General features: G+C 49.8%; 1 protein-coding gene across 8 annotated transcripts in view; it reads right to left on the bottom strand.

The window, feature by feature from the left end:
- Positions 1–1116: 1116 nt before the first annotated feature.
- Positions 1117–13157, bottom strand: part of UBE2F (ubiquitin conjugating enzyme E2 F (putative)) — a 36939-nt gene continuing 24898 nt past the window's right edge. For 6 of the 8 annotated variants that reach the window (XM_080670428.1, XM_080670429.1, XM_080670430.1 and 3 more), the window contains 6 exons: positions 13030–13097; positions 10688–10758; positions 9233–9290; positions 6600–6632; positions 4172–4234; positions 1117–1699 (listed from right to left, as the gene is read on the bottom strand). In XM_080670428.1, coding sequence (XP_080526554.1) covers positions 1649–1699; positions 4172–4234; positions 6600–6632; positions 9233–9290; positions 10688–10758; positions 13030–13097 — 344 coding nt within the window. In that variant the 3' untranslated portion in view covers positions 1117–1648. Of the gene's footprint in view, positions 1700–4171; positions 4235–6599; positions 6633–9232; positions 9291–10687; positions 10759–13029; positions 13131–13157 lie in introns of all 8 variants that reach the window. The other 2 variants (XM_080670427.1, XM_080670423.1) reach the window with 1 other exon arrangement.

Below are 13157 nucleotides of genomic sequence, written 5' to 3'. Positions count from 1 at the left end.
GCCAGGACCCTGGCAGGAACTTGGACCCTGGGTCACAGGGCAGAAATCGGGTGTGTGGGCGGGCCTGCTGCTGACCTCCTGACCCACCTGGCAGAGGATGGCCTAGTGCCCGGCCAGTGAGTCCCAGGGACACTGACAAGCTCCAATGACAACTGCAGGAGCTGCAGTGCCCTTGCCTGGCCTGGGGATGGGGACTACTGTGCCTCCCTGATAGGCCTGCACCACTCAGATGCCACCATGCCCTTTATCCAGCCCGACCCTTCCCCCTCTGTGTACCAGAGGTGGCCCACGAGCAGAGGCCACCCCTAAGTCTAATGGGCACAATTCCTGGTCACAAACAGGAAGTATGGCCTACATTCCTCCCCTGCTGACCTCCAGATCAGATGATACTTTATACCGTGAATCAAGAAAAGCACACATCAGCCTAGGTAAATGGGAAACCCAGAGGCGAGGAGGCTGTCTGTCAAACTGGAGAGTGCCAGGCAGGCAGTGGACAAAACCATACAGATATTTATCTGCATATGACATCACGGGTCCAGGGGTCTCCTGAGTGTGCAGACCTGACCGAGAACGTATGTACGCTGTTCCGATTCCCACCCTCCACTGCCTGGGAGGCCACCTCCACTCGGGCCTGGAACCACAGCAGACTGAAGCCACAGGTGTAGTATCAGTGGCATCAGACATTGTTTGGCTGCTTCCCGAGGTTTCTCCTGTCCCTCAGGAGCAAGGGTCTGGGTCTCTGATAAGTAGCTCTAGTCCCTGCATACTAGTTCCTAAGCACATGACCCTCAGAAACACCCAACCCCACTCCAGCCAGTTCCTCTGGGCCAAATGCGACAAAGGACTCCCTGCCTTTTCCCCACCCCAAATCACCCAGCTCTAGCCTCACAGGTTCTAAAACTTCTTTGCCCCACCCAGACCTGAAAGCAAGAGCTGGTTTTTAAGACCCAAATTCTCATTGCATGTGGACAGAATGAATGTCTTTCATATTTTCTTTGTATTTCTCTTCAATAATTGCTTGACCCAACATCTTTCTGTCTGCTCTGTACAATGAAAATACAAACTAAAGGAGAATAGGAAAAAATAATTAAAGCATTAAATTGTACAAATTACAAATCTGTTCCAAAATATACTTACATTAAATAAAATACGCATTTCAGTAAGAGATCTACAGTGAATGACTGCATTCTGGGAAGCCTCAGACACTGAGGCAGGGCTGACATTCATGGGAGGAGATAAGAGACTGCGCATCCAATCAGTTTGCAGTGGGCTCGGGACCACCCACCTGCCAGCTCCTGGCAGGTCATTGGCATTGCTGTGCAGGAAAGTGATTTGGGGGAAGGTAAGAAGCAAGCTCCGGTTCTGAGTTCATTACAACTTCTCAAGCATTTCCTCAGCCTATACAGTACAGGTTCACAAAGTAAACATGTTAAGGTAAGCAGACAACTCTTTAGAGCCCAAACGCATTTTCTTGCTGTATTTATGTGGAACTCTGTCTACAATGGGCAGTCGTGAAGAGGTTCCTCCGCAGGACATGTCACAGGACCCAGCAGAGCCAGGGTCTGCGGGAAGCGAGGACTGGGATGGAGGCCCCCTCGAGAGCTGGAGACGACCCTCTAGCACAGTCCGCGCTGCAGCGCCCCTCCTATCATCTGGCGTACCGCTTAATGTAGTCTTCCACTTTGTTCCGGAAGTCCTCCTGTGGAACACAAAAAGAGCAAGTTAGTGAGGGTGAGTGACAACTAAGGAACAAGTGGGAGCCACCGAGCCAAGGGCCCAATGAGAGTTCAGCCTTCCGCAGCCAAGGTGGCAGGGCCACTAGAGATCTTTGGGGCTGGTTCCCCTGTGGGTGCCCACTATGTGCAAGACACTGTGCCAGGGTTACGGGGGCAGGGAGTACAAATAGCAGCTGGAGCAGAAGGGATCCCAAGACCTTTCATTTTGCAGATGGGGAGAGTGAGGCCCACAAGTATGGTCAAGGTCAGGACACCCGCACTTGTCCACGGATGGTGCTGCACTTAAGAGGCTCCACAGCCCCTACAAACTCTCACCAGGTCACTACCACAGTGCCCAGAAGCCAACAATACTCCCAGCTCCTAAGGAACTACAGCCCAAGCTCACTGGATGTGAAGTGAAGGCCCCAAGGCACCCTCCACCCAAAGGTGCCTCTGCTTAATCCTAATGCCCTTTGCTCTCATCATCTCACTCAGGACAAAGCCCGGAGTCCACATCTTCAGAAGGCCCTGTGTGCTCAGGCCGCTATGCCTCCCACATCTCCCTTTGTCCCCCTGTGGGCCCTGCAGCCAGACCCCCCGTGTTCACATCTGGGGCTCTGCCCCATCCTGGAGAGTCTCTCAGCAGAGAATAAGGTCTAACAAGAGGCCCTCCCTCCTGGAGTCAGGAGAACAAATGGACTCTGGGAAGAGTGTGGGACAACGCCTGGCACCTGGGAGGGCCACTCAGGGTTGCTGATACTGTCGATTCACCACTGCCCTCCTGCTCAAGTAACGTGGCCCCTGTGCTCTGCTCTGAACACCTGGAGCACATTCCCACCTTGGGGCCTTTGCACTGCTGTCAGTCTCTGGAATACTGTTTCCTGAGATCCACGTGGCTCACTTCACATCTATAGTCACATTTTATCGGAAAGGCCTTCCCTGAACATCCTCCATAAAGTGCAACACCCATCACCCCCCCCAACACTCCTTGCCTGCCCCCCCCCCCCCCGCACCTTCCATGTTGATGGCTTATCTCTGCTCTGCCTCCTCCCACTAGAATGCACACTGCACGGGGACAGAGACTGTCTGTCCACTGATCCCCCTGAGCATTGAGCACCTCATCTGGTACTCAAGCGGTCAACCTTGGGATGAAAATGACTACAAGAGAAAGTGAGCAGAGACACCACGATTGTGACTCGACATCAGGATGCAGGTCGGTCTGGGCACATCTAAGAGTTCATGTGGAGGCATCACTGTTTGACCAATTTTAGGACCATCTGACTGGGGAGAAGTTTATTAATTGCAAACCTGCCCTTATATCATACAAAGAATGAGCTTTCTCACAGCTCCACAAGAGTGCACCCTGCTGTTACCACTGTCTTCCCTTGACAAGGTTGAGTCCACAAGGGCTGGAATAATCGCACGCTGATTGGTCCCTGTCAGCAGCAGTGACAAGTGGAGTGAGTACAACATAAACGAAGCCTCCTGAAAGGCTCTGGGTCCAGGAGCAGCCTGCAAGGCTAGTCAGCAGTGGACTAACTGAGGCATTGCTGGGCAACCCCCAGCCAGGGTGGCCCAGAGGTGGGCAGGGGCAGAGCCATCTCACACCCTACACCTGTCCTGAAGACCTGTGCTGCCCCAGTCTTGTCCTCAGGTCGCCTGCCAAACGACCCTCCTCTGCCTAACCCTTCAGTTCCACTGTAGAACCCACTGCTCCCCGAAGTGCCTATCACTGGTTTCCTGAGTCTGCATGGAACACATGCTGGGCACTCCAAGGAATCAGGTGGCCCCCTGCGAGGCTCAACAAGCTGCCAGCCTCCTCCCACTCACACAGGCCGGCTCCCAGACCCCTGTGCAGATCCCAGGCCCTGTCCACATGCTTTGTAAGGACATGTGTACAGGGTATTTACATTACTGTTGTAGTAGGGAAAAAAACAGTGGGAAAAACCGAGTGCCCACCAGTAAGAGAATGGCTGAATAAGTATGCAGAGCTGCTTATGAGACACTGAACGGTTCTGAAAGTAGAAGAGTGACACTTCATGCATTGACTTGGAGGGAAAAAGTTAAAAGGGACTGAGACTGGAGTAATGAATATGACCCCATTCATTACACAGTCACAAAGCTCTGGCAAAGGTGTAGAAGGTGAGGAGGCTGCTGGGGGCCCAGAGGGCACTGAGGGCATCACGCCACCCATGGTCCCTTCTATGTTCTGATGCTGCTAAAGGTAAAGGAACAGTATACCAGATTCTACACGAATTCTCTGCCAATAAAACACGTGTCTGACCTGGGGTCAAACACTTTACTGAAACCACTCATGCATTGTGACATGTCATTATAAACTGCTTTAAATTCCAGTCCCGGATTCCACCATTCTCAACTTTGCGCTTATCTAGTCCAGAGATATAGTTATCTCTTCACCAAACACACCAGCCAGGACCTTCCTGTCCCCGGCCTACCTTGTCCCTCAGGTGATGCTCTGCAGCCTCGATATTCAGTGGGTCATCGAAGTTCAGAAGATCCTTAAAGATAGAAACATAACATAAACAAGAAAAAGATTCTGTTTCTCTGCTGTGATACATCTTCATGTTAAGAACTAGGCAACTGAAACCGACCAGCAAACTGTAGAATGAAGCCCCGGGGAGCTGAGGAGGAGTCCACCATGAAGCTCCTCTGATATAGAGCACTCAACTTGTACTTTGTTCAACATGGTGATGAATAGCTGAAGAAGGGGGGGTCATGTTTACATGTAAATGTCCAAAATTGGTGAAAATGGGGGCAACAGCAATCACATTAATTTCTAATGCTATTGGTAACTGGAGAATGAAAAACCAGTCATTATGAGCTTTCCAAGTATAAGTGCCATTATTCTCTTTTTTCTTTCAAAATTAATTCCCCCCCCCCTTCATTTTGTGATTAACAACTTTGCCTTTTTAAGTCTGTGGTTTCTATTTGACCTTAACTGCAGTTTCCTTTGATCTTCTAACTTGCCTTCCCAAGTATCACTCACGGCCTGGAACCCAGCTGAAGGCAGGATGGTGCCTTAGGTGGGTGTTCCAGGGCCTTGCGGGGTATGGGGGCACCAGCCCCCTTCTACCTTTGGAAAGTCCTGGGATGGCTACTCCCCCTCCCTCAAGCAACACCAGGGATTTCAGACGGGCCACGTCTGATCTCTATACTGAGTGTTCCTCCTCTACCCGGGCAGTAAGTTTTGTTTTATAATGAGCCCCCGCTTTCCAAAGCCACAGAAGAACCATCGTAGACAACCATATTCCTCCTCAGGGCAAGTGCTAAATTTGTGGACTGTATCCCTGATTTGGAAATAAATATTGACAAAGAAAATATAACAAAGAAAAACTGTAAATCTCTATGGTCATTTATGGTTGGGAAATTAAACTCCAAGACCTGGAAACAGGTAAAAACATAAAGTACATATCAGACAAGACACCCAGTGTGTACAAAGACCACACCAGACACACAAAATTCCTTATCTTCTTTACCACACCTTTAACCTAAAATGACTATACTGGTTGGAATAACCATTACAGACTTAATTAGCAATCTGGATTGGCTCATTAGAATTTGGGAGGTTTGGAGCACTAGGAGGGGTGAAGATTATACCAGATTTCTTTAAGAGAAAAAAAGAAAATTCCAAGGAGCCACCACTATTTCCTCCCCGTAATTCCCTTGCAGCGAGTTGCTGGTCACAATCATTTCCGATTCAGGGCCAAGGCACCTGGAGGAAGCAGGATGGGTTTCGGGCCTGTTCTGTTGTGGTGGAGAATGGCAATGAGCATCGGCCCCTGTGCTCTCTGGCTGTGACAAAGAGGCCTGGCCGCCAGGCAGAGTGTGAACCATGCTCAGGCCGCACTGCTCCAGAAGTAACATTTCATTCACATGGAAGTCAAAAACAGAATCACAGCAAAACGACTGGGCCCAGCAGAAAATCGTCCAGATGCTCGTTCCCCTTGGTATTACCTTCCCATGGAGACTAAGGGAGGTCCTGAAATCAGCAAGCGTTGGTTGCTGGTGTTCCAGGTGTTGCCAAGTGACATCACATCAGAAGGCAAGGAAGATGGGGGCTTAGAGTCTAATTTTGAGGCTTTGTTTTTTATTTTGCTGAATACAAGAATAAGAAGCCTGTGGCCTCTGATGACAGGTTGAGGACAGCAGCACCACCCCAGGGTCATTCTGTAGGCACATCCACTATGAGCCAGGAAGCTGTCCCTCCAACAGCCACTGTCCCGTGGGCTGTCCCGGACAGTCTCATTTTCATGCTGGGACCTTAGGTTTTACCAACAGTAGCACAGCTTTTTTTCTTTCCTCCAAAGAAGTTAATTTCTTTTTTGATCAAAAACTCCAAGGAACACATAACAATACATAAAAATCTAAACTCCAGCTTTCAGCTGTGCCTGACTTAGCTTTTTCCCATGCCCCTTCCTGCCCTACAGCCCTGCCATGATGAGCTGTTTTCTGAAGACTGAACTCTGTTGGCAGCTCATCACTAATATGAGAATGACTCAAAGGTTCTGGGTTTGTGAAAAGCCTCAAGATGGATGAGCACATCCTCCTTCACTCAAACTAGGACACGTGGGAAGGAATAGGGCTATGGGCTGGGCTGCTGTGAGAGCAGACGGGAGCGGGGCTGCCAGAGGACCCACCCCCACGTGAGGAGACTGAAGCCACCGACCTGGCTTGGGCAGTAGGGACGCTGTGCTGCCAGTCACCTCCCACATGTCACTGCAAACCCCCTCAGGGCCAGTCTCACAAAAGTGTGACAGGAAAGGGGTCAGTATGGACATGGTTCTGTCTTTAATCCCAGTGTTATTCATATGGGCTAACAACAGGGGAACCAGAGAAGCTTGGGATTTTGGTCAATATACTTACAGTAAACAACGAGTTTAATCCCCAAACAACATCCTGGAATGAGGAAAAAAGAAAACAAGTTCAGGCTCCTATGCACAGTCTTTCAAACCCATAAGAAATATGTACTGGACCATATCAAAATTCATCTTAGCAGGCTTTGTTTTTCCCAAGCCATAAAGTTAAAACAACTTCTCTCATTACAACCACAGACTCTGGGAAATTCATAGGTGAGCAGTCACAGGCAGTGAGGGTAAAATCAGAGAACAGAAACTGCCCTCCCGGGGCGACGAGTCCAATCCTGGGTGATAACAGCCCTTGGGCAGCTTCTGCACAGGACACCCTGACCTCACAGGACGACTCACCTGTCACTCCCAGGCAGAGTCCAGCCACCTTTAAGATAAACTCTGCTGTTTTGGTATCTGTTGCCTCTTGGGGACCAGATCACCCACCATCCCACTGAGTCTTAATAATTTTGCTCTAGTTACTTCAAAAATCAAGGGAGACATTTTTTTAAAATTCAAAGATCAGAAATTTTAATTAAAATATGACAGAAACCCACTTCCTTTAGAATGACTTGTGATGGGTGACTCTAATTAGACTCTTTCCTGGCCTTCCTTTCACCAGCTCAAGGGGCTTGTCTGTTTCAGGCCTACTCTCATTCTCATCCGATACTCTGCTAGTACTATTTTAATTGCCCTCTCTGCTGTCTCTCGTCTATCCACACACCCACTCCTCCATCCGTCCATCCATCCTTCTGGTGTGAGGCAGGCCTGGGGCCAGAGCTGGGGGTGAACACCAGCTCTCAGGCTGGAGGAGCTTCCACAGGCGTGTTCCCACAGAGAACTCATCTGGGAGAGGATGTGGGGCGCTGCCAGGAAGAGGGATGGCAGGAGGGAGCACCTGCCAAGTTGAGGGACTGCCTGTACAGAAGCTAAGTCCCAAGAGGGCAGGGCACGCCCAGGATGTGGTGAGAAAAGGCCAGGCTAGGCTGCCCATGGCAGTAGAGACCACACCTCATGAGGAGCCACGGTCATGACCACAGGAAGTTATGCATTGTCCCGACTCTGGGACAGGGCCCCAAATGCCTTCCCTGTGTTCTTCTTCCCCCAAAGTGCCTACTCAGTGATCCACAACACCTGCCACTTCTGGCCACAGAGTGGTCTGCACACCAGTCTGCAGCTGTCTACCAAGAGGCGTGGTCAGGTCCAGTCGCCTGCCGGGCCACTCTGACCCACACGTGTCTCTGGGCCTGTGTCCTCTAAGAGCAGTGACACTACAATGTGTCTACTATCCTCTTCTGAGAGCTGAGGAACAGGAATGAGGAGGGTCTCAGAGACCAACCACTCAGTCAGCATATGATGGATACAGTCAGGTTTCTGCGCATTATTTTAGAAGGCGGGGCCTAAAAGTTAGTCTGCGAAGCATTGTGGGAAAGAAGCCCAGCACCCATAGGGTAGGGCCCAGGACTGTCCTATCCTGCTCAGCGTCACCCTTTCGACACGAGGGACAGCGCCCAGCAGCATCTCCGTGCATCTGGCCCAAACTTAGACTCAAGTAGTTTTAGTTGGTGCAACTTTTATAACCCATGCACAACCGAACCAAAGGTGCCATGTGGGGAAAACACTGCTTTTGAGAGGGGGCAGCATGTGCAGTGTATAGCCAGCTCTCAGAGCCTCGCAAACAGGCTGGTTTGACACCCACAGCCCTTGCACATTGCCCGGCTAAGACTGTCGGCCTCAGAGGAGGAGTCACCAGGGAAGACAGCATGGCCCAGGTGACCACAGCTTTATGCTGAGTCTGGGGCAAAGTGAGCTGGGAACCAAGCTGCCCAAACCAGCATGGGGCAGGCACTCTCCTGGGCAGTGTCGACCCAACACAGACAGGGCAAAGGTGACAATGGTTTGGAACCGTTTCCATTAGTCCAAAAGGATGGTGATAGGTAGCTGTTCACTAGCAAGTGAACACTGGCCCAAGCCTGACTACTTCTGAGAGAGTGAAGAGGCCACAGGAAGAAGCCCTAGGTGTCCTCTGGGTACCACTGCAAAAACGCCTTGAGGGGAGGCTACAGATGGTGGCTCACGTAGGCACTGTGACATCGGCCCTGAAAGCAACTCAAGCCTATGGTGTAGAAGCAAGTGGGTCATTTATTTAGTCCCCGTGACTCCCCTCTCTACAACCCTCCCCAAAGCAGACCCGGCCGCTGTCCTGCCGCCCCTCCTCTGTGCAGTGTACCGCCGGGTAGCTCAGAAGGGACACACAGAAGTCACACCTCCCTTTCTTTTCCTCCCCTTCTACCCACTCCTGGCAACTCTCCTCACCTTTAACGGTGAGACAACTATAGAAGACTAGGGTGGGGGGTAGGGGGATACAAAGAAAAAACAACAACTGTAGATTATATGAAGCAAGGTGGTAAAGGGCAAAGGCAGAGCAGATGACCTGACACGCTCCCTGCATCGCAGAGAATGGGGACAGAGGAACTGACTGGGCGAGTGCTTGGCTGAGCAGCCCCAGGGGGTAGTGGGTGGTGGGGAGAGGAGGGGCAGGGTGTGCCTGGCCTCCTGTGGGCACAGGACAGAGAGGACATGGTTGTTCTTACAGGTGACTGGTTACTGAGGGAGAGTCTTCCGGGCATGGCTATGGTCAAAGGCACGTACCTTTAATGTCCTCGTGGGAGCCCAGCCAGTGCCGTCGATCGAATGTTCCCTCAGTAAACTGGAACAGACAAAGCAGAGTGGTCAGCGAATCCTCACAAAAATGAACTTTCCATATTTTGAAAATTTATTACCAAGGTTCCTTCTGGTGAAAAATTAGTTTGGCATTGCTGAATTATATCACGTTGCTGCTTGACCAGAACCCAAAAGCTCCAAGGAGACGGAGCACCCTCAGCGCTTCCTGCCCTGCTTCTCTCCTGTGCCACCACTGGTTTGCAGCTGATGCCACTGTCCCCATGGGCATGTCCACCTTTTTCTTTTTAAACATTTTTTTAAATCCTCACCTGATGATATATTTTTATTGATTTTAGAGGGAGAGGAAGAGAGATCCATGTTAGAGAGAATTACCGATCGGCCGCCTCCTGTACGCACCTCGACCAGGGGTCAAACCCGCAGCCCGATGTATGTGTCTTGACCAGGAGTCAGGCCCATAACCTTTTGGTGCACGGATGATGCTCCATCCAACTGAGACACCTGGCCAGAGTGGGGTGTCCACCTTTTTCATACTGACTGGTAAGGACTTTCACAAGCAATGTAATCCAGCTGCTCTTTGCTTTGGACTTTGTGTTTTTGTATTTTTAATCTTAACCTATCAATGTTTCTGGCTTTTGTAGCAGGCTAGCATCTGCTAAATTCCAGTCATACTCTGCTAATAATTTGATTTCTCAGAAGACAGCAAAAGTGACAAGAGGGATTCCTGCTGCAGATCTAGTTCTGAGTGAGGAAGGGGACGTGAGCACAGGTGAGAGCCCAGGGAGAAAGCTGGACCAGATGCCACTTGTCACCTGAAACTGAAGATGGCACAGGTTGAAAGTTTCAATACTTAGAGGACAGACACTTCAGAGGGAAGATGCCTTCTAAACAGGCACACTCTTATAAAATGTACTCTTAACTATAAAAAAGAAGGCTGACATGAAGAGGAGGCACCACATATGAAGTAGGAAAATGGGTGCTAACTGCACCTGGAAGAAAGGACGAGGCATCCCGCTGTCCGCGCAGCTGGGAGCAGTCACAGGCTGCACACTGCCTTTTAAAGGTGATAGTGTTTACCAGAGCAGTAGTGAAAGGAAAAGATTTTCTTCCCGGGTTTCATTAATGACATTTTTCCCTCTTAGCTAAAATCAGCCACATGCAGGGAATGTGGCTTCATTAAAACAGTACAGGAAACAGGCAAAAGCTCCTAGAGGGCGGCTGCATGACACTGCACAGCCTTGTCCAGTAAAGGACGTAGGAGGCCTCGGGTCTGGAGGCAGTAGCCAGGCACTGAGTGCAGCCCAAAGCCCCACGGGAGGTCTCCCAACCCTCCAAATCTGGCCCAGCTTCAAAATCTTCCCTCTAGAAATCCAAGGCTCACACATAGTGGTCAGAAATGTGGAAGACAGGAAGAAGAGGACTCACCTCAGACATATCTCGCCTGTCTCTGTGATGTTGGGGTGCCAGATCCTGGTCAAGCATCTCACTTTGGGTGGCTGCAATGCAGAGAGAGAGGTCACAGGCCCTCCAAGCATGTCACAGACCACAGCCTCACCACGTGCCCACCCAGTCCCTCGTTCTCCTTCTTACTAGGCATTCAACCTCCATACTGGCTCACATCACCCATCCAGACTGTGTTGTCACCCTGCACCCACATGTGCTAGTCTTGCTGGTAAAGCTTGCCGTGCCCCCAACAGAACCCTCTACAAGCCCCGGGGCCTGATGGTGACTGGGCCCGCTGTGAGGAGGAGCCAACGTGCACTCCAGGGGTCTCTGCAACACTCCTGCCCAATGCCAACAGGACCCCACAGATTCCTCTGGCAGAGCTGCTGAGCTGTGGCTGAAAGTTACTGCTCCCGAAGTGGTGCCGTTCCCTGTGTGTGTTCCCGAAGATGCCACTGCCATCTTCCTAGATGGAAGTCTGGTCCATTTACACTCACAGCGGGGAGAATGAAACGAGTACTGGGAAATAAAGCAGTCCAACATTGTTTATGATGTGGTGTGTTGAATCAAGTTGTTCTTTTAAAACTATAAAAGCAGCCTGGCCAGTGTGGCTCAGGGGTTGAAGCAGGAGGTCACAGTTCGATTCCTGGTCATGGCACATGCCCAGGTTGCGGGCTCAGTCCCCAATAGGGGCTGTGCAGGAGGCAGCCGATTGATGTTTCACTCTCACATCATGTTTCACTCTCTCTTTCCCGTCCTCTCTCTAAAAATCAATTTAAAAATATTAAAAAGCAAACATACTCTCTCAGCACCATCATGAATTTTCTTCCTGATTTCAAAAAACCAAGATATCATGAGACTCTAAAAAATGATTCATCCAACTAGGCAAATATAGGTGTCTGAGGATTACAGATTTAGGTCCAGAGTAAGTTTAATATGCTCATCCGATTTTCGGCAAATGAATGAGAGTGCATTTGACAGGGAGATGCTAGGAGAGCCTGTACTCCAGTGAGGCCTGCAGGCTGAAGCAGGGAGGCCAGACTGTGTAACTCTAATAGGCAACTGAATATAGTGAACTACTGAGTAACAATATTGTTAACTAGTAGGTACCTGACTATAGTTAACACCGTGGGCAGACTGAATCACTGGCCGGCTCAGAACCTGAAGGAACCGAGCTCTCATCCTCTCTCCCTCCCTTTCATGGAGTCCCGGCCTGCACATGGTCACCCCACCTAGTGTATCTGTCTACATCTGCTCCCTTTTCTCCTTGTCCCTTCACACCTTGCACAGACACCTCCCTTGTCAATGGCCCTCTTAACTGAAACCTCTGCATGAGAACCATGGACCCAGATTCAGACACACTTTCCAAACAGAACTGTTCTTGCAGACCCCGCCACCCTCAAAATGAGATAAACAGGAAACAGCTAGTCCAACCACCCACCCCAGTGGCTGGCACTGCAAACATTCATCCCAGGGCTAAGAGTGTAATAAATGACAGCCACTGCAGGGAAAGCGATTCTTCAGTGGACAAGTGGCTAGGCATTAGAACACAGTAAGAGCCCCACTCAGAGCTCCGTCCCGATGCAGGAAACACACAGGTGAGAGCCACAGAGCACTAGAGGAAGTGGAGATGAGCTATTGGTTCTAGGGCTCTTTAAAGCATTTCATAACATGAAAAGCTCATGAAAGAAAAGTAGACTTGAATGCAGTGATGAGACAAAAAACGAACTTTTACAGAACAACAACAGGAGACAGGAAAAAACAAGGAAAATATTTACAGCACAGCTAAGAAAACTAAAAATAGTTTCGCATACTTTGTGTAAGAAAAACAAATACCCAACGGATCAAAAGGCTAAACAAAAAACAGCTCATAAAAAACATGAATAGCTAATAAGTAGAAAAAGTATTTAACATCCTACTTAAGAAATGAAAGTTCAAATGACAATTAGAAAACATTTCCTCCCAAAATGGCAAAAAGAAAAAAAAATAATGAAAATATGCCATCTTGATGAGTTTAGGAAACGGGAATATCCAAGCACTAACGGTGAAGCTGCCACTTGGCATAAGGTCTCTGGAGGGGTGGGGCTGTGCTCCCATGGCAGACTGCCCAGCAGTCCTCACAAGCACTTATTCACAAAAGACATCTCTCTACTAGGACTCTAGATACTGCTGCTGAGTGACACTACCCACAAAACATCAGGGATTTCATGCTCAGTCCCAGGACTGGGTGGGTAACAGGGGACACAGTTCGGGGAGTGCCGGGCCCTGTTACGGCCACCCAGCCACGCGAAGGGGAAACGGGGGCTCAGGCACAGGCTACTCACCACCATGTTGTATGCATCAGGAACTTCTGTTTCAAACTGAAATTTTCCACCCTGGTAGTAACCCTCATCTATCAAAAAAACACAAAACAAAACAAAAAATCCTTTAAATTAAAAAAAAAAAAGGAAAC

The sequence above is a fragment of the Plecotus auritus genome (assembly GCF_963455305.1).
Source record: "Plecotus auritus genome assembly, chromosome: 5".
NCBI classification, from domain to species: domain Eukaryota; kingdom Metazoa; phylum Chordata; class Mammalia; order Chiroptera; family Vespertilionidae; genus Plecotus; species Plecotus auritus.
Note: the sequence above shows the minus strand (reverse complement) of the source record. Positions and strands in the feature narration are given on the sequence as shown.